Source organism: Dermacentor albipictus, chromosome 7 (genome assembly GCF_038994185.2).
Source record: "Dermacentor albipictus isolate Rhodes 1998 colony chromosome 7, USDA_Dalb.pri_finalv2, whole genome shotgun sequence".
NCBI classification, from domain to species: domain Eukaryota; kingdom Metazoa; phylum Arthropoda; class Arachnida; order Ixodida; family Ixodidae; genus Dermacentor; species Dermacentor albipictus.
In genome coordinates this window covers 55,592,435-55,613,957 of record NC_091827.1, presented here as the reverse complement: position 1 = coordinate 55,613,957, position 21,523 = coordinate 55,592,435, and the positions used below count along the sequence as shown (strand labels likewise).

At 46.3% G+C, this 21,523-nt stretch overlaps 1 protein-coding gene across 2 annotated transcripts in view; it reads right to left on the bottom strand.

Annotated features, from left to right (window-relative positions):
* Positions 1-1,929: 1,929 nt before the first annotated feature.
* LOC135906761 (sulfotransferase ssu-1-like) overlaps positions 1,930-21,523 on the bottom strand; it is a 29,043-nt gene continuing 9,449 nt past the window's right edge. Inside the window, exons 1-3 of one of the 2 annotated variants that reach the window (XM_065438336.1) lie at positions 18,286-18,378; positions 11,635-11,843; positions 1,930-2,812 (exon numbers count right to left, since the gene is read on the bottom strand). In XM_065438336.1, coding sequence (XP_065294408.1) covers positions 2,069-2,812; positions 11,635-11,829 — 939 coding nt within the window. In that variant the 5' untranslated portion in view covers positions 11,830-11,843; positions 18,286-18,378 and the 3' untranslated portion in view covers positions 1,930-2,068. Of the gene's footprint in view, positions 2,813-11,634; positions 11,844-18,285; positions 18,379-21,523 lie in introns of those variants that run through there. The other variant, XM_065438337.1, reaches the window with a different exon arrangement.

The window sequence follows — 21,523 nt, the reverse complement described above, 5'->3', positions numbered from 1 at the left end:
GCAGCAACAGGCCACGTCCCGGTTGCGATGAAATTTACAGAAAATCTGTTCGAAGAATGCGCAGTATTTAGAAGCACGTGTGGTTGAATATTTTATTGAATGGTTGAACAGCTGATTGACTGATTGATTCATTGATTCATTGATTGAATAATTGCTCAATTGATTGATTTATTGTATTCAACGTCTGTGAATCTGCAAAAGAAATAGATCATTTATCTGCTAGTAAATTGCGTGCATTACAGCGTACTGCTGCCGAAAGCGCATTGCTTTGTGTACGGCGCGCCGAGGCTAGGAGCACCGCTGCGATGAAGAATGCCTTCAGCGCGAATAAAACGAGGTAAGTGAAATTCTTTCATTGAGTGTCGTCTCGTTGTTGGTAACATGAGTGTATGACTGAAACAAAGCTCATGCTGAAATTGACGCCTTGTGGCATCAAATCATTTAACATATTCAGATAGTGTTGAAAGAGGGCAATGCCATAAGGTCGAAAACAAGAAAATGGCATATAGGTGCCGCAGTGCAATATTTTATATGTTCAAATAAATTTTTACCTCCTAGTTAAATCGCGAGTCCTCGATTCGTTCCCAAAATGATTCCACTTTTGCAACGGTGCTGCAGAATTTGGCAGCTGGTTCCAGAGTTTATACGATCTCTAGTTCACTAGTTTTGGTGGGGCCTGTGTTTAAATCTCACAAGAAAGAAACTCTTACACATGACGCAAGTTTCGTGAATGCGGTTTATCCTTATTAACGCCTGCGGAGATAAATAACAGTAATTAAGGTAATATGACACACTCACCGAATCGTAGCAATTGCTACTAAGGAAACCCACACGGATTCCTCGAATGAAAAGCCTCGTATTCGAAAAAAATTCGTCCTGGTCCGGGATTCGAGCCCGGTACGACCGCCTTTCCGGGACAGCCGTACTACCATCTGAGCTAACCAGGCGGCTAGCAGAGGGCAGGGTGAAGTTGAATTTGTCAACTCCAAGCAAAGGCAAGGGTTTGACGTAATGCTTCTGCGGAAACCCGCAAGGTAGAGAGAGGTTATTAAAGGAAAATGAGACATCCACCCAATTGTAGCAAGTTCTACAAAGGATAGCTATATATTGGACAGTGGAAAGACAGTATAGTTTTCCTTAACAAATTACTTCTCTTCACCTTGCGGGTTTCCGCAGAACCAATACGTCATGAGTAACCTTAGTGCTGGGGCTTTATTTTTGCTCTTTCAAGGTCAAGCCAACTGCGCCTTTGGAACTTGATAAGGTCTTTAATAAACGACGCATGATTGTAAATGTGGGTATCAAAATGCATAATATAACTGAACGCCGAAAACCAGGAAAGTAAAGCCTGAAATTTCTTTGCGAAAAAGATCAAAGGAAGTTCTATTCAAAATCTGCCACTCAGATACAAAACTGAGTGTCATGATAATTACCATTGCTCAATTAGATAAGCTAGTACGGTCCTGTGCGGAAGTGCGATGAGTACAAGGAGAGTGTCCATGAGAACAATTCGTCAATGTATCGTAGCCGCAAATAGCCGGTTGTGTCGGTACCACGATCTACATCGCTTTGCATCGCCTGCATCCCCAGCCTACTAATTCAATTAAACAAATTTTGACAGAGCCCACTTCACGATGATTGTTGACGGCAATGCGTTTATCATTGAATCAGTATAGCGACAACGTTTTGCCCTCGTCAAAATGTGTTATGAGGCGTGTTGTGCAGGAAAGCCCTGCTAGAGGAGGGTGCTCACATTAGTTCTGAGGAAATTTACGCTATAACATCTGAAAGATGCATGTAGATATCAGTCATCCACCTGAGATACAGAGGGGTCACCTTGAGAAGGCGTTAATTCCTAGTTGGATTCCCTCCAGAGGGCAATTTTTCATTCTTAATTGTAAAGATTTGTTTTTGAGAAACCCAAAGTGGTTCTAGTTTCGTCAGTACACACATCCCGACTTGTTTAATGTTGTCCAAAAATACAAAACAAACATGCGCTCAATATCAACAGTGTGTGCGTCTTTCGTTTACGTCCAGTATCTCAAGAGGTACATAAATACATATTTGTTTAGGGAAGGTCAATGTCTTTCCAAAGGCTCATGACCGTGCTGTTCTTGGTCTTGGCCGCAATTCGTTCCTTCATGCGCCTAATTTGATCCGGCGTGAAGTGGTTTTTCCAGTCACCAATGATTCCCTTCCTGACAAAGTCTCCAGTCATCGGCTTCTTCAAGTCTTCCACTGCTTCCGCGGATGCAGATTTAAACTTGCCCGTGTCTCCAATCAAATCAGCTGCCTTCGTAGTCCAATTCTTGAACTCCTTGTTGAAACCCTTCATGGTGTCCAAGCTGGTAGTGTTCAAGATCCTCTCGAAAACTTCCGGTTGCTCTCGCAGCTTCTTCCCGTAACCTTCTCCGAGAAAGTCGGCAATCTTGAGAATTCCTGCACGGGGATCCAGCTTGAGCTCCTCGTAAGTTATGACGAGGACGTTATCATCGTTCCTGTGGTCGTACCAGGATATCTGATGGTCGAAGTAGTCGCCGAAGTCAACTTTCCCTTCGAGGAACATGTCGAAAAACTTATCAAATGGTTCTTGGGCGAACTGATATGCAGGGAATGACTTTGTGTGGTGGTAGAATGAGACGCAGCAGTCGTAAGGGTTACGCGTCACGTAAATGTACTTGGCTTCCGGCGACATGGGCTGGAGGGAGTAAGGAAGGTGAGTCTTTATGGCTCCGGGACGCGGCATACTCTCCACAGCTCCGGTTCCCAGTAGCTCTAGGAAGGGTGCCCTTCTCATGAAGTCATCCATGTCCTGCAAGTTGAAAGAGCATTTCAGAAAAGTGGTGCCGCATCCCGCTAAAATCACGCATGGTAAGAAACAGTGCATCCACTGAATTTCAGGACGGCCTTCATGTTCGTTCGCTTTCATTCAATGAGCTTACATTAGTGTTCGCATCTTATTCAAAATAAGCGTGGGAAAAACATGCCTAGTAGAATTGGTCACGGTGCTTTCAGGAGAAGCAAGTGATAAGTTACAGTATTGCAAGCCCGCACTTACTGCCCAATGTAATGATAGCGGTGTTTATATTTGGTGAGACAAATAACTTGCAGGTGGGGCTTTTAGTAGCGCGAACAAATGGTGCACTAGAATAAATGTTTATCGCTTTTACACACAAGAAACTAAATATTTCCGACAGCGCGCATTTTGATAGAACTCTTTCCTCGGCCTATCCTTACTGCGCGAGTATCAACGCATGCCACTACACCTCAGCCATGATTTCCGTTCCCTGTGCTATAACTGTGCTAGTGCTTGGTGATACTACTATACTTACTTAGGTCGTCGTAATGAAGTGACCGGAAATAGACATATTGAATCTAGCTTATTAAATACCCGCTGCCATGGCTTAGTGGCTATGGTAGTGTGCTGTTAAGCACGAGGTCGCGGGATGAGAACCTGGCCGTCGAGGCCGCATTTCGATGGCGACGATGTGCCTGTGTCCCATGCATTGGGACACAGTCCTCCACTACGGCGTGCCTCATAATCGAATCGTGGTGTTGGCACATGAAGCCAACGAGTTCAATGCAACTTAGTTAACAAAATAAATTTTCTAGAAATAATGCGATGCTTCTTTTATGACAGAAAAAAAAATATATTGTAGATTATGTTGAATTTTATTTTACTTAACGTAGTGTCACTACCTGTAGCGTAAAAATTTGAAGCCTCTAGCACAACGAGACAACCGAAAGTATGGCAAGTCATATTCGCTTTCATTAGCACTGCCTCGTGATAGGGGCAGTGATAGTGGCAGGCAACGTCGCACGAAGGTGCAGGCTCTTAAGGTGATCAGGTGTCGCTGAACGAGAAAAGGCACACTCTGCTGCTGTCGTATTTACCCACCCAGCTTGGATGAACAGAATAACGTTATTGGTATTGCGAGACAGTGCAATTAGCTGATTGGCGCTGTAATTGCACATGGCTCGTCAGCTTCGTACAGTGATATCTTTTACCATTGACTAGCCTGCGCTCTGTATCCGTGCCTTTGTAACGTGCACACCTCCCTCACCAACTTTCTTCCCTGCCAGGTACAAGGGCTAAAAGTGTATACAGCATGCACACTGAGCAGCAAGAAAAAAAAAAACACTTGAGACTATTGATTTCTAAGCTAGTTTACAGCAGAAGCTGCATTTGATGATAGATTTACACGTGTGCGGCATTGAAATGCGTAATATTTATCGAAGGACCGTTATAGACAGCATGCACCGAAAGGCATTTAGGAGTAGCAAACAACATAACTTGCTGCAGTAACATGCAAACAAATCGTGCGGCATGCTGCTAATTGTACGCGCCAGGTGCGCTTCTCAAACCTGTATGTGAACATATACGTACATGTATTATAAATGCGTATAATGTGTGTATCAGTGTATGTATATGCATTTATCGCTTCCATGTATTTATTTCTTTATTTCTCTCTCTCTTCCCTTGATATTGTAACAGTTTGTATGGTGCCTGTCACGCTCTGCCAGCCAAGCCCAATGTGGCTTTGGCAGGCCTGATGAATGTATTTGGTTTTTATAGAAATAATAAAAGTTTATTATTAGTAGTAGTGGCGCACTGGTTATGGCATGACGCTGCTCAGCTGGGGAACGGTTGTTTTATCCCGACCGTGACGGCTGCGTTTCGCAAGGGCAATTTGCAACAACGATCGTATACTTAGATTTAGGTGCCCCTTAAAGATCCCCAGATGGCTAAATTAGCACGCAGTATTCCACTACACCATGTGCCTCATAATCAGATCGCCGGTTTTCCAAAACAAACCGCCGAACCCAAGTTCTTCCTTGAAGAATGCCATTACATGGCATGGACAGAAACCCGCGCTTAAAATGATAAGTAATAAGTAAGGCAGGCTAGGCTATTTAAAATAATTACAGTAATCTTGGCACCAGCACATATTTTTGCTAAATCCATGCGAGAATTTCTTTTGGAAAGTATGAAATATTCTTGAATATGGTTGATGTCAGCTTATTGTTTATTAGGGTGAAAAATAAATTCTGCCGTTTTGCGTGGCAAAACCACGATATGATTATAACGCATGCCACTATGGGGGACTCCGTATTAACTCGGACTACCTCGGGTCTTTAACGTGCACAAACTGCGAGGTACACGGGCGTTCTCGCATTTCACTCCGATTGCACATGTTGAGTCCGGGACTGGATCCCACGCATTCGGGCTGATGGGATAGCAAGTAACACACCACGGTATTCGCTTTGCTCGTAGAAGCGTAGTTTTCAAGTAATTACGTTTGTTCGACCAGTTTGTTCTGCTTTTCAAAGTAACATGTTCTGTTTGGTGTACTTCTGTTGCTTCAATACAAGTAATTGTTTATACTGAACCGATTCCGCAGAACCCGTCTTATAATAACTGTCTACGGTAATCGCTTACCGTTGAATCAATATAGCGACACAATGCATTGGCGCCGTTGAAACGGGTTATGTATAATGCAGTTATTGCAGCGGGGCCCGTCTTTTGTGCTTCCCTACGGATACTCCGCATCGTCGACCGTTGCTGACGCGAGGCCTGCGTGTCGCCATTGAAATGTATGGCGTGCTGGTCTGTGCGAAAGCTTAGAGACGAGTCATGCGGAAACCGGAAGATTCTTTCGCGCTTATTTCTGGACAACCTGCGCCATCTTGTGCCGCTGCCTGAAAGTCCACGCGTGGCGTTTCTAATCCAGCGTGCCACGAAACGTCGGGCAAAGTCCGATGCGTCATGTGAGGCGGCGTCACGCTTCTCTGGGAGACGTCGCGAGATGACGCGGCTTCAGCATGGGCTGCATGGTAACCGCGTGTTTCTCTTTATACGCTCTGCCAAGAGCGCATGAAGAAAAATAGGGGGGAGTGTCACGCGAAAATCCTGAAGCCTAGTCATAAAAATTTTAGAGGGATGGGTGATAGGAATAGGCCCTTACATGATAGGGAAGCGGTACGTTTAGTCGGCTCGCTTTGGTTGCATTTGCGGCGGGGGCTTTGGAATATGCGCACATGGTAGGAATGGCAAATGGACGCTAGATTGAGGGAAGGAATTAAAGTTTATGAACCAGTCGAGTATCTGTTATGCCAGTCAGGTAACGCACCGGACACCCACGCGGTTCCCCCCTTAGACAAGCGGTAGACAGGACGCCAAGGCTGTAAGCGGACGAAAGCGACGGCTAATTCACCAGCATTAGGCGCAGTAACCCGCGAGAGTCACCACAAGGACGACTGGTCGCGTTTCGGCGTGGTTTCAGGGAAACGAGGAAACCTTTCGCCCTGCAAAAGCGTGAAGACAACCAAGCAGCCCTTCCACCGGTGACTCGTCGCTGTTGGAGGCATCTTCGGGTAAACAATGATGTCTCCCCCCCCCCCCCTGCAAGCATGTGCAGGCGACCAAGCGAGCATCCGGGGTCTGCAGCGATGGCTTTCCCGTGTGAAAAATTTGTCTCACCTTGCGCCCAAGGATGGACTGGAGAGCCGGCGACCCCGAACATATTTAAAGTCATGCCGGTCCATCTTTAAGGCAGACGGTCCCAGTCAACGCAGTCGGTCTGCTCAACGTACTCCGCCTGTCAGCCGACCGGCGAGAACACAAGAGGCGGGTTTCAACAGCGTAACGACGTGCACAACGCTATCTCACAAAATAGTGCACGTAAATCCCAAGGAAAGTCGGCGTCTTCGGCGTTTATAGTGGAGGCCAATGATATTTATTTCTTTCCAGGGTGTCTACGAAGCTGACATTTTCATATTCCCCGAATTTTCGAGGTTTTCCCTCAGCGACACCGAACTTACTTTTATGTCAAGACAGGCTGACACCACGTGGCCCGATGCTGTCACTCTATAGTAAGGGTTTTAAGAAACAAAAAGCAACTTAATCCAATTTGAATAGTAAGGAGTAGTGTTTATGTTATTCTAAATAGAAAACTGAAGCTACGGGATAGTAAAATACACAGCCAGTAAAATATTTTTCGAAAATTAAAAATGACAAAGCCCACTGTAAATCGAGTCGAAGATTTTCGAATGCGAATAAAAAGATGCGTACAGAAGGAAATATTTTCGAAAATGAGCTATTTCTATCAAGATGCTCGGTATTAGGGCCAAACTCTGCCACAAGTGAGACTTCCTCAGCAGTTGGAAAGTCAACCTCCACTGTCCTCACATACTCTTAGCCCACACACGATGCCTACGTTTTGTATTTCACTGCTTTCAAGAATTTATTTTGGTTTAGCTGAGGGTTCCCTGCATCTTTGCGTCAGCCAACACTTTGCTTTTTGAGCTCAAGCTCCTTCAAAGAAGAGGCGTTGCAGTTCCTTTCCCAGCGATTCCTGAATGCGACGGTCATTTCTGTTCTTGTCCTTGTTCCGACGCGCGTTCGCCCCACGGACCACTTGAAGCATCATCTTGGTCAGTGGTACAGTCAATATCCGATTTTTCGTACTCCCTCGAAGCCACGAAAACGTCCGAAAAATCAAATCAGACAGTCCAAAAAAAAATGAATGCATGTGTTCTACTGCCCTTAAGGGCTCCAATCCTGACAGGCACGTCCGAAAAAGATCTGAAGGCCTGCCAGTGCCCTTATTGGGCATATCGGTGCTCGTACTGTGACAGGAGGCCATGGGCGCACGCGTGTATAATTATGGAGTACGTACTGTGTCCCGTGACAACTGCCCCTTCCTAATCTTGTGAAGCTTCACCACAATACTTTTCAACGCTTCGCCGCTCAACATTGCTGTGCTAAGAGAAAGCTGCCTTTCCAAAACAGGCATTTTTGCGACGCGTCATTATTACTAAACTTCGAAGCCAACTGCGAGGATTATTGAGGCGGAGTCGGTGCCATTACTGACAGCGGCGAATTCTTTCAATGGAAAACATGGCACCGAAAGGCAACAACCTTAATAGCGAAGGTCGAAGCAGCTAAGCCTAGCGTTGCCGCGGTGGTGGCTACGGCTTGGCAGCGGATCTGCGTGCGAGAGTGCTGGTTCGAGGTGGCAAGATAATCACAACGGCCGTGTTGGCTTTGATTAATGCCGTTTCGGACCTGCGGTTGCGGCAAAAAGTCCGCGAAATCGGACAGCGAAAGGTTCTTGCTTCTGAAATGGCAGACGTTCTTATGCATTCATATTATGGGGCAGGTTGTGGTGCCGCGATAGCGTGCGCATTATCGGACATTTCACAAAAATCGGGCGTCTGGAAAATCGGGTGTTCACTGCAATGGCAATTCCACGAGCTGACAACACGGCGTAAAACGTAATTCGTTACGATTCCCGTCTTTTACTCAAGCCAGCAGTAGGGCGACTTTCGGACACTTTCAACAAAATGATAGCTAATTATCCCTGATAAAAGCACAAATTCCCCGAGTTTTCTCCAAGTTTATCTAGACTACTGAAAATTCCTGAGAATTTCCGGTTTTTCCGGTTCGTAGAAACCCTGCTTTGACAACGAGAGACGCACAGTATAACCTTTTACTAAGTTAACAAGCGGCAAATAACTATCGCGCGAAACATCTAGTCTCATCCTATACAAGTGCAAAACAGCGAAACCAAAATTAGCAAGAAAATGCGCACCGGAGTTTACGGTACACAAACACTTATTTGACAGCACACTCGGGCATACTACGGATGGCTTTCGAGGTGAGAGCGCTAACTGCGATGGTAACGGCAGCTTTGAAAACTTTTCACGGGCCTGGCTCCCCAGTCTTTGTCCACGTTACAAGGCAACGTATTTGATGCGATGAACAACGCCGTCGGTAGCAGAAAGCCACTCGTTATACTTCCTATACGTGCCTCAGCCTGATAGTCTGAAGGCTTTCAACAAACTTTTGTATGAGAGCGGACTGCACAAGGGACTTTGAAGAATCTTGGAGCGTGCGAGAATTTCCCCGCCCTCTTCATCCTCATTATCAACGTCCATTCTTTCTGTCTACACCCTTTCCCCCGCTGCCGAGTAGCAGGCCAGAACATTGATTCTGGCCGACCTGTCAGCTTTTCGATCATAATAAGTAGCTCTCTCTCCATGCCTTTGATGGCAGGCGCCACTAAGCCTGTAATCATTACAAGGTATATCAAACAATCACCAATGGCTCGGCAACAGTGTGGGCCTGTTGCTACCCAAAAGGCACCGCGCACAAGGCCCCCTGAGAGCGACAGGGGTGGATTCAGAGGAGGTTGCATGGCTTGCCGAGGCTAGCGTAATCACGTGACGTTCCCTCTTAGTTCTTTTCTTGCTTTCATGCACGAGCGACTGCCGTCTCCATTCCGCTTGTGAATATTTCCGTTTTTAATCATTTATTGAGGTCCGGGCGGACTCTCAGACGGTGTATTGTGTGAGGGTAATTGGAAAGGAAAAACATACGGAAAGGTAGCGGAAGTGAATTTGTTACATAAAATTTAGCAGTATTATTAAATCAAACGTTATGTAAAAGCTAACGGTATAAATCACAACTCTTGCTCGTAGATCGTTATTCAGCAGAAAAGTGACTGTGGAATTGCATATGCAGGTCTTCCTACGCCGATACCACTCAAAGAATACATGAAAATTATGCAGATACTCCTTATTTCATTTCAAAAAGTCATTGGATCTACAATGTGCCAAAAGGATGAGGCAAAGTAATTAATTACGAAATTACCGTTGCCTTATGTACTCAAATATCGAGGCAATAATGCAGGTACCAGCAATTGAAATAATTACCTAATAATTTATAGATATATACTACTACGAAAGATAACCATACTTTTCTGAGGAGTAAGTATTGAGGTAGTTCGGTAACTAAAGTAATTTTGTGTTTATTTATTCATTAGTAACAGGCAGACATTGATATTGCGATGACAATCGCTGCGTATAATTAAAGGTGGTGTAATTAGGAGAAAAGAAAAACCTGCATTTTAAACTAATGTGTAATTGAAGGTGCACAAACTGCCACACCAAAAAGGTAGCAAACGACCAGAAACTTCAACGCACACGCGGCCCACACACAACCAGCACAACTGACAAGCAGGAATGAGCGACGAATGTTGCTGACGGCGCTGCTGTCGCATGGGCTCATGGCCAAGTGCCAGACCTTTGTATGCTAGGCGCTTCATGGCAATGCACGGCGCGCCCGTATCCTGAACACCTAGACCATACAAGTACGCTGTCATCATCATCATCATCAGCATCATCATCATCATCAGCCTGGTTACGCCCACTGCAGGGCAAAGGCCTCTCCCATACTTCTCCAACAACCCCGGGCATGTACTAATTGTGGCCATGCCGTGCCTGCAAACTTCTTAATCTCATTCGCCCACCTAACTTTCTGCTGCCCTCTGCTACGCTTCCCTTCCCTTGGAATCCATTCCGTAACCCTTAATGACCATCGGTTATCTTCCCTCCTCTTTACATGTCCTGCCCATGCCCATTTCTTTTTCTTGATTTCAACTAAGATGTCATTAACTCGCGTTTGTTCCCTCACCGAATCTGCCCTTTTCTTATCCCTTAACGTTACACCTATCATTCTTCTTTCCATAGCTCGTTGCGTCGTCCTCAATTTGAGGACAACCCTTTTCGTAAGCCTCCAGGTTTCTGCCCCGTAAGTGAGTACTGGTAAGACACAGCTATTATATACTTTTCCCTTGAGGGATAATGGCAACCTGCTGTTCATGATCTAAGAATGCCTGCCAAACGCACCCCAGCCCATTCTTATTCTTCTGATTATTTTCGCCTCATGATCCGGATCCGCCGTCACTACCTGCCCTAAGTAGATGTATTCCCTTACGACTTCCAGTGCCTCGCTGCCTAATGTAAATTGCTGTTCTCTTCCGAGATTGTTAAGCATTACTTTAGTTTTCTGCTGATAATTTTTAGACCCACTCTTCTGCTTTGCTTCTCCAGGTCAGTGAGCATGCATTGCAATTAGTCCCCTGAGTTACTAAGCAAGGCAATATCATCAGCGAATCGCAAGTTACGCTGTACGCTGTGTACGCTGTACTCTTCTATAACTCGGTGGCTTGAATGTGGCTCGAAGCACCGCGGCGATCAGCTGTTGCCATAGTGAATGTACGCAGGTGCGCGCAGTGCGGCGAGCCCCCCTTTCTTTTTTCCTTTCGTTCTTTTGCGAAGGTGCCTCCAACTTAGCGCACTCTCTTCAGTGCATCTGAAGGTTAAAAGTGGGTGCTCTTCAGCTGTGGGTTCACTGAAGGAAGAAGCTTGACTGGCGAACATGCTACCAGCCAGCCATACTAGCGCGCGATGTAGTACGTACACTGCTTCAGCGGCTGTGGTATGATATTGGACATTTTCTGTACCCACGCCGGCCACGTTAAGGAACGCGAAACGCCACCGGTCACGCCGGCTATGCCACGGCACTATGGACCTGAAAACCGTACACCTTTCGCCCGCGTAGCTCATCTGCACCCGCGTGGCGCTAGGCTAGAGATCTGCGCCGTTACTTGTTAGAAAGGGTACAGCTGAAGTAGAAAGAGACCGAATACCCAACCACCAGGACTGAGTCTTGTACCTGTGTGCCAGCGTTGTAATCCTTTCCAAGCACCTTTTTCAACACGGCCAACATGCAGCTGTATACCCTATAGCGGCAACCTGGGAAATGTAAAAGTCATTTGCTCGACAAACCTTGGGCGGAATGCCATCGTTATAGATGGCGTAAACGATGTGCTGCATCCACGTGGTGCCGCACTTTGGGTAGGAGACAATGAACATGTCGCCTGGCTTGGGCTTGTAGGCGAGAGCTTCCTTGATGATGGGCTCTTGGAATATGCAGCTAATGTAGAGCCCATCTTGAAAACGGTAGATGTCGGAAGCACTCATGGTGAAAAAGACACCTGTGATAATAAGAACGAGAAAAAAAAAAAGTCGCTGAGAGGCTTGGTTAGCATACCGGCCTTAGACCTGGTTAATCATCCTGCACGACACTTATATGTATATATGCATACACATACACATATACATACATACACATAAATATATATATATATCATTATGTAACTTGGTATGTACACGTGGCATCACTAACCAGACAATCAGCAACATGAATTTCGGAAGTTTCAGTGATTATCCTTGTTTTCTTTTTTTTTGCACTAGAATTGGTGAAGTTATAAATACTTCCTTAAGATCAAATTTAGGCGGTCATACATCATTCTAGCATCTATGATTCGGCGAGTAACAATTAGCTTCTTCGTTGGGAATGGTATTAAAAGCATATTGATATAACGGAGTCCTTATATAATAAGTTAAATCGAGAGACGTACAATTCAGGTGGCACGGGGTGGTGATGGTCAAGAAGGCACAACGCTCACGCTGCTGGTTTTAAGCAGCAGTGGGGACTGCAAGTGAAGCTTTACTGATCACCGCTTCTTGCAACCTCGTCGCTTTGGGTCAAGATTGAGGGTGAGAATGTTAAGCAAACGCGAGGAGGTGAATTACGCTCACGTCTGGCTTGCCATTTGTAAAGGCGGGAGAGACGTATACGGACAATAGGAAGGGATGGAGGTTGTCGTATAGTAAGAACAACTTCGCATATACGCGAAGCGCGCAACGCGACTGTCGTGAAGCGAGCGATTAAGAATAGAATATTTACGTGCGCATTATCAGAGGCACTCCGTTTTGAGGGTCCTACAAATGCGCAAACAGGTAACGTACGGCGTTATTTCTACATTGTTCCATGCAGCACAGCACCTCTCTTTCACGGGTACATATTAAAAGCAGCCCTTAATGACATCTTCATCTGTAGGAGTCCAGTTTCATCTACGGAACTTGGGAATGAGACTGACAAAAGTGTGCGTGTTAAGTTGTATTGAGCCATTGTGCCTGCATCGTTACGCAATACTTTTTCCCCCCACTTTTCTTGTCTAACGTTTATCATCACGTGGCTGTTTGTCTTTAGCCGGTACCGTGGCCCCGAGACGACTATCGTGAAACGGCAGCCTCGTCCCTGAGTTCTACTGCACAGCGGCGGAAGTAATGGTTCGTTGGCGAGTCAGAAACCGACGTATTGCGGGACAATTTCACGGCCGCTTGCGCACAGCGGGTGCAGCTAATAGCGCTCGAGGGAAGCCACTCGTTCAAAGGAGACTGCGTGCCACGAGGAGGGCTCGCGGAATACAATGGATGCGTGCGACTGCAGACAGGGAGGCATAACGACACAACGTCCATTTACGCTAGCGAAGGAAGGTCACGCATCCGCTATCAGTAGCGAAGGGACATGCAAGGACGTATTTTCTGCGCTTCACTGATGTGAAGCTTTTGGCGGCGGTGGGAAACCTTCGAGTATTCTCGTGGGGAATGCTACAAGCACGACAGCTGATAGACTGCTCCTGCGGACGATGCAACCGTGTTCATAACGAAATTCTAATATACCTCAAAATATAACGAAAGAAGTGTGTCAGGCGACAAATTCTTAGAAACCAGGATAAATATGACCGCGCGGCACACGGTAGTTCGCATCGCTGAGAATACGAATTTGGGGTTACCAAAAAAGGGAGTGGTAGGTCAAACGGCAGAAGACAAGAAAAAGGCAACGCATGCAGATAGCTCTAATTAGCGCGTTATCAGAGGTAACCTTAAGAAGGCCCCCGTTACGGCAGGGGCCCAAGATGGATGAACCACACGAGAAAAATGCGCGTCTAAGACGGAAGCTTGTTCCAACACTGGGCCCGACATCGACAACTAGTAGGGCCAAACAAAAGGACGGCGAATCACCAAGCCACGGTGGGAAGCACAACGTTAGCTTAGCATAGAAATTAGTGTTGCGTGAAAGATTCCCGGAGCCGGAACGCCCCGCATGACATAAGGAGTTCAACAGCTAAGTTCTCAGATTTGCGCTAGCGCACTGAGGACGACGCAACGAGCTATGGAAAGAAGATTGATAGGTGTAACGTTAAGGGATATGAAAAGAGCAGATTGGGTGAGGGAACAAACGCGAGTTAATGACATCTTAGTTGAAATCAAGAAAAAAATGGGCATGGGCAGGACATGTAATGACGAGGGAAGATAACCGATGGTCATTAAGGGCTACGGACTGGATTCCAAGGGAAGGGAAGCGTAGCAGGGGGCGGCAAATGTTAGGTTGGCGGATGAGATTAAGAAGTTTGCAGGGACGGCATGGCCACAATTAGTACATGACCGGGGTTGTTGGAGAAATATGGGAGAGGCCTTTGCCCTGCAGTGGGCGTAACCAGGCTGATGATGATGATGACTCAAACCCACGGTGTATCAGTGAAGCTGTGTATGCGGGCCCCTCAAAGCCGGACTGCACCTACACCGCGAGTCGGCCAAGCATTGCACTATCCTCGGGATAGACCAACTTATGGGGAGTGCTGAACGCCTGCGTCACTTCCGCCGTGGGTCGGCCCGGCATTGCACTATCTTGGAGATCGGCCCACGTTTTTTGTCTACACACGGACACGATCCGGGGGGGGGGGGAGGCTGAACTAACCCTTAACAGCTTCGCTGTAATTCTGTGAATTTGATTACGTAATTGTGTTGCTATTACAATGAACGAATTATTAATTAATTGTGGCGACGAACGCAGTAACTGTGCCCACAGCGCGTTCGCGTAGTAGCGCCGGGGGGCGACAACGAGCCAGCTGTGGAAGACGACGAATGCTGGAGCCAATCCTGATGATGATAGTTTGGTGTCAACGTACGGACGCGATCCTCGGGACGCATGCCATAACCGCTTCGCTGTAAAACACTCATTAAACGGCGAGGAGAGCGAAAATTTTGAAATGCAGGGAATGGTCAGTTGAAGCACACTTGCGTCCTCTAGTAGAAAATCAGGCTGATTAAGAATATGGTGTCATTTTCTGCTCGTTTGATTATACATGCATTGTCGAGAGGATAGTTGGACTACTCCCATTTTTGTACCATATACAACAAAACAATAAAGAAGCTTCATAAGCGAAATAAATGAAAATACGACATTTAGTATCGTTTGTTCTCAGTGCGGAGAGAGTGTTCTACAGATTCCAGAGCTACATCGCTTACGATTCTCCGCGACAAAAGGCGAAAACGGCTGTGCGGGACATAATCATGACGCATACTCATGTTATTTGTTCCATTGGCAGAAGCTCGCCACCTTCTCTTTTGCGTGCGGTAACGAAAGCTACCATATAACTCATTTTCCACAGTTCACCGATAGCTCATTCCAACTTTACCATTTCACCAGGGCACTCGGGCAAGATGCGATTCATTTGATGCATGCAGCACGGCGGACTTCCGCTGACCGAATGCATGAAACAAGGCTCCCGAACCACTCGTATAAAATAACCTGACCAAGCACCGAAAAACCTGGATCCAGGACTAAAACTTAGCACTCTTACTCCTAGTCACCCTAACTCACTGCGGCTAGTGGTTTCATAACATGGCTTGCATTTTAGAGCATTGACCGCACCTAGGCAAAATAGAAAATTAGCTGTGCCGAAAAAAAAAAATAACTTCGCCGTGGCAGCAGCCCAGATTGGGGTTTAAAGAAATTAAACACTGATGCAAGAATGTGTGGAGCTTGTGGGAATTAGTGTTGGCGTTGTGGTAGGCGGGTTTAGCTGGAAAAACCACCGCAAAAATGCACATAGGAGAAGCTGATTTTCAGCCCAGGGGCGGAACACCGTCACTATTCTGTAGAATCCTTTACTCTTTCGTGCTTTGTCAGTGAAGCGGTGCTAATTACATCATTACCAGCGTTAGGCAGTCGTGACCGATCGATAAGAAAGGAATGCAATTCTGAAAAGAATTCTTATGGTATATCGGTCAAAGGACTTTTTCCATATATTGTAATTTATTGCCTAGTATTGCCTCCTCCCGTCCTTTCTTGGTGTTTCGAGATATTTCCTTATATAACTAACTTCTCTGTTCTCAATTTATTGGGTCCAGCAGCTGCATAAGTTGTGTTGCACCTTACTGCGTCGCTTTTACTAAGCTCATTAGAGCAGGCTTCGTTACCTAACCAGCTGTTGCCGCCGACAACGACATATGCTGGGCTCACTTATGTCAAGTACTTTGCAAGGTCAATAATAAGCGCCAACATGACCTCGTGACTGTTAGTCAGCGAGAGAAGCAAAGCTTAACGAAACGGCCCAAACTTCTTCCGCTTCGTCGGTGACACGCAGCATTCGATTAGAGAACAATCGCGTGCGCTTAAAGAGTTGTAGGTACGTATATATATATATATATGTATATATATATATATATATATATATAAGCTTTATTGACGTGGGCACCACTCTTCCCTGTTTTCTCGCACGATGTGCCAGGGGAGTAGCTTTAAAAATTGTAACTCGTTGAGCCTTTGCCTGATTCGAACCATTTAGCTTCTCTTGTTTTGCTTACTCGTTCATGCTGCTACATTGCACGCCTGCTTTTTAAACTTGAGGAACCTTCCATTGTATTTGCACAATGGGAGTATGCGTAAATCATGCTTAACGAGGTTAGATACCAACAATCTTCTGCAGCATTGGGATGAAATCGGACTGCACCGTTAAGCCGTCAAAATAAACTGAACAAGTGGTATGGATTATGCGTAATGCAATGATTAATACAAATATCTGATGCAAGTCGAGGCTGTCGGAAGAATTGGTAAATACTTGCTCGCTTTGAATTAGCCTATGCAAAAAGTCTTTTATGCAGTTTCATGGCTAATTGTGATATAAAATGCGTAAAGGAGGAACAAGTAATGTTGCAGGCTTATTTGTCGCAAAAATGTCTATATTAAAATCACCAGCCAAAATAGTGCTGCTTCTGTCTGCGTACTTTTGGAGGAAGCTTGCCAAATCGTCTAAAGACGTACTTATGCAAGTGTTCGGTGGCCTGTAAACAGTGCATACTGTAAATGCCAGATCAGCCTTAGTCATTAGTAACTATTTCAGCATCTTGAAAAATCAAAGAACACTCACAATGCCAATCAGTTTTCTTGTAGACCACTACGCCACCACCCCTTTTATTATCCCTGCACAAAAAGGAAGACTGAAAACCATGGAGTGCAGAATGAGCGCATTCGTCTTTTGAAATATTGATTTCTGATAAAGTTAAAACATAATGATGGCAATGATTTAGCTAGGTGAATCATTAATATGTCCCAGTGCTTGCGCAGGCCTAACATTCACACGGATTATCTCCAGCAATAAGCTACTCGAAAGATCTGACGCCCACTCGTCTCTCCTTGATAGCCATGGTTCAGTTGAGCGTACTTGGTCAGCCATTTCAGATTATTTTATTTGTGCCTTAGTCATTGTCAATGCGTAACATTGACGTTCCTTCGCATTTCCTTACAAGTATTCTGCCACTGCGCACCCAGACGAAGCGATATTGCTTATCTTTCGCCAGATCTTTTGTCATCCATAGCAGTTTCTTCACTCGTGAAGTTAATACTCGTACAAGTACATCTTTTCACCATTCAGACTGTTCCGCTTTTCAACCCATCGCTCTTTTATTTCACTCCTTGAAATTCCCACCAGAATTGGTGGGACGGAATCAGCTTTGCCTTTGATTCTGTGCACGGCATCAATGTCGTCGTGACTGGGCCTAGGAAGTTCGAGTTTCGTTGCAATACATTCCAGCACATTTCGTAGGTCCTCGTTAACAGTCCCTTTGACACCATGGCTTTCTAAATTGCTTCTTCGTTAACACCGTTCTAGATAATCTACTGCGTGTTCCATATTCGACAGTCAGTCAGATTTGGCCGAAACCTCGGCTTAGAGTTCCGTTACTTTTTCGTTTGTTTCCTTAAGGTCCTTTCTGTGCTCCTCCAACTTTTGAAGAATTGGGTCATACTTAGATGAAAGCGGTCCCAATGCTGACTGAATGCCCTGAATTGACGTACTTTGCGCTAGCATTTCCTGTTTGGAAGCCTCGAGCTTGGCCAACTGCCCGTCTTGCCGCCTTTCTAACACATCTAGTCGACTCAGTGAGACATGTAGTTAGGCCAGTACATGTGTCAGTGACAGCTCGACCAATGCATCCGTTGCTCTAGCCTTCTGGGTAACGCCGTCACCAGTTAGTAATCGCGATGCACGATTTACGCAAGTGAGACACACCCACTATTGCCTTTCCTTAGTAGAGAAGTTTTTCAAGTTCGTTTTCGTAACCCCCGAACACTTCCCTGCGTGATACCGATTGTCGCAATCGGCACATGTGAGGCCCTGCAAAACATCAGCAATCGATTTCATGCACGCAAAGCAATCAAACTCAGCCATCATAGAACACTGGTGCAGTCCAGCGGAAAAGTATGCAACAATGAAACAAAAGTGATACCAAATTAGGCATTCTCACCTATAAAGCAAAGAAGTGGTCAGCCTCTTTGCAAGTACTCCGCCGGACTGAAACAGATCAGTAGGCAGCGCCTTATACCCTGCTGGTTCCGACATCTAGCGATAGCTAGACACCTTCCCCAGATAACGTGGCTCAAATCATAGCCATATCTTGCTACCGAAAACGCTTTGCCTGCGATGCCTTGTGACGTCACGTACTCAGTCTTTTCCTTTTCTGCCGGGAAAGCTTGGTTTGGACGTTCCTGGCTGCTTTCTTCAACTTCGGCGTTTACTAAATCGAAAAAGCGGTCAGTGTCTGCACTGCAAGTACTCCGCCGGACTGACGGATAGAAAAGGTACGTTCTTGTTGTTCGACCAAATTTAGCCGTGTCACTGCGAAAATCGGCGCCCGAGATTTTTATCATGGCAAGGTAAATCTCCAGACACGGACCAGGTAGTGACCGTGAGTGACGTATGGGTCAAGGTGTAGATGTAGTGTCCCGTGGCAGCCAACAAGTTCCTCTACAGGCACTGCGGCAAGTTGTCAACATTCTCCGTGAATAGCCTGCCTGATTCATGTCCGCTAACAAACGCGGCAGCTTTATTGTAACATCGCGTTCGCAGGTTTATGAAAAAAGATCGCCGCCCCATCCCGTCCGGGAAGATGGTCGAACAGCTGAGCCGTGTTAGTTACACCGACTTTTATTCCACGCAAGTCAAACTTTGCAAGCCGTCTATTTTGTCAATATTTTGTTTCACCATTCTTTCATCTCATTCTCGCGTTTGCGTGATTCGCGTGGGGAGCGTGCTTTAGGAGTGCTGATTTTTTTTTGGTTCTCCCAGTTTTTTTTTTTTCTTTTGTGCGTGAGCTTTGTGTATGTGTTTTGCCGTGCTTTCTTTCGCGTGCAAGCTGCTCCGCCCCGTGGTCTCCCCATGTTGCAGCAGGAATGGAATGCACAGAACTCAAAATCCAAAGCTCCTTATAATGGGTGTAAGGTACACCACTTAAGATGCGGGCGCTGCAATTGTTTTGACGATTTCTTGGATAGGGTTAACGACTGACATCTTCGTGTTTCTTAATGACGTTACACACACGTTCGGCTGCGACGGAGAGAACGACGTCAGCGACTGTTTGCCCACAGTTCACCGTTGTCGCTTGCGCTCGATGTCTCTAGTTTACCCGGTGGAGTGGTTAGCAGCATCTACCCGGCGTTGCCGCATGAAATTTTTCAAAATTAAATCTGTCGGTCACGTAAGACAATGAACGGCTCATACCCCCAAGGGCCCCTCACTAGGCTCCATGGAAAAGTTTGGTTATACGCTGGAAGTTGTTACGTGTCCTCTAGGGAGCGTTCTTCCGCAAAAATCTTTCCTGTTGGTTCATTAATAGTCGAGATAGACATAATTTAGTGCCGTGAATTAATGATTTCAGCAGACGGGCTCCACTGCATAGCGACGCTCCCTCTCCAGTCGCGCCGTCTCGCCTTCGCAAGCGAAATTCCTTCCCTGCATTCTCCCATGCCTGACCTCGAGGATCGTGTGACACATACATCATGGGCACCACCTTCACTTCTTTTTTCTCCTTGCCTTTTTTTTTCTTTCGCGGCGATCCGCATTTCCGCTGGCGGCTATGCGCGCGAGCTGTTATCGTTTCGAGCAGCGCACGATTTTGCGCACTGTGCACAAGTACACATGACTAGCGGTATAATTCAGTGCTACATGGATATTGAGGCAGAACAAGGGGATCGCAGAGCATGATCACGGCGCTCGAACACAGTAGAAAATGGCATAGTTAGAAAATGGCATAGCACGACCATGGTGACAAGCAGACGAAGTGTACGTATATCTCGCTTGCTTCGGTGCGAAGTAAAACAAAATATATGCAGACATTCCTTTGCATGTTTTATTACTTTTCTAAACTGAAATTTGTGAATTTGAGCAACAGATCACACATAAACCGATGGTGCCTTGACTAATTCTTGAAGTCACGTGTCACCACGAGTGACGTCACACTGCGGACTCGAGTACAAAGGCGCAGGGACGCGAGTACGTCATCCTCCGGCTTGGAGCGCGGCGGCCGCGAAGAGAAGAAAAAATGGCGTTCGGTTTGCAATTTCAGATCTTTCCGCTGCTCGTAGCGATGTAATCCTACTACGTAATCACATCCCAATGTAATCATAGCGATGTAATCCGATGTAATCCGCGCAATGTATGCACTGCGCTTGTCAGTTCAAAATGGCCAGACCTGGTGAGGCGCGCTTTAAGCAATGGCTCATAATCTCGTAAACAGGGCCTCCCCATTACGACGAGAGCAGTGAAATTCTACGCTGGAATGACGAGCGGAACCAAGCCAACTGTGGAATAAGGCGACGACGAACGCGGGAGCAATATCCTGAGCGCGTTCGCGTGATAGCGCCGAAGGGCACCAATGAGCGAGCTCTGGAAGAAGACGACGACACTCGAGCCACTGCTGATGATGATAGTTTTAGCGAAGACCGACAACGACGGCGCAGGATCCGCATAAACAGCTTCGCTTTAAAACACACCAAGCAGTCGCGTCGGTGATAAAAGTGTGCAGAGGTGTCTCGCTTCATAAGCTTAAGGCTAAAGCAATGAAGTTGTGTAGCACACTGCACCGTTACCGCTTAGCGAAATGTGTAGAAGGCGGTCTATCATACAGCAATACTTGACGCTTTGGAAACCCTTGGTCTTGGAGGACGGCTCTACGCATTGATTGCAGACTATCTTCAAGGACGTCAACTTTTCATGTGTACCCCGGATGGCCCCACGGCGCTTTATGCCGTCGAGAAGGGAGTGCCACAAGGAGCTGTGTTAAGCCCGGTATTATTTAATTTAGTCCTCATCCATCTGAAAAGAAACCTGCCCCCTGGCGTCAAAATCACACTGTATGCGGACGACATCTGCATTTGTAGTGCTGCGCGTTCCCGCAGTACCACCCAACAACGCCTCCAGAGAGCGCTAGCAAATATATCGGCCTACCTAAATCCAAGGGGTCTGAAATTGTCCCCCGACAAAAGCGTTGCCATGGCTTTCACGCGGAGGTGTATGGAAAAATACCCACTAGTGTTGGGTGGTCGCGCCCTTCCATACGTCAAGACGCAAAGGTTTCTTGGAGTGACGATCGACAGGAACCTCACATGGTCGCCCCAAGTGAAAAAACTGAGTGAGAAGATTTCCTCGGCGTCCCACGTATTCCGATTTCTAGGCGGATCACAGTGGGGCAGCACCTGTCGATCAAT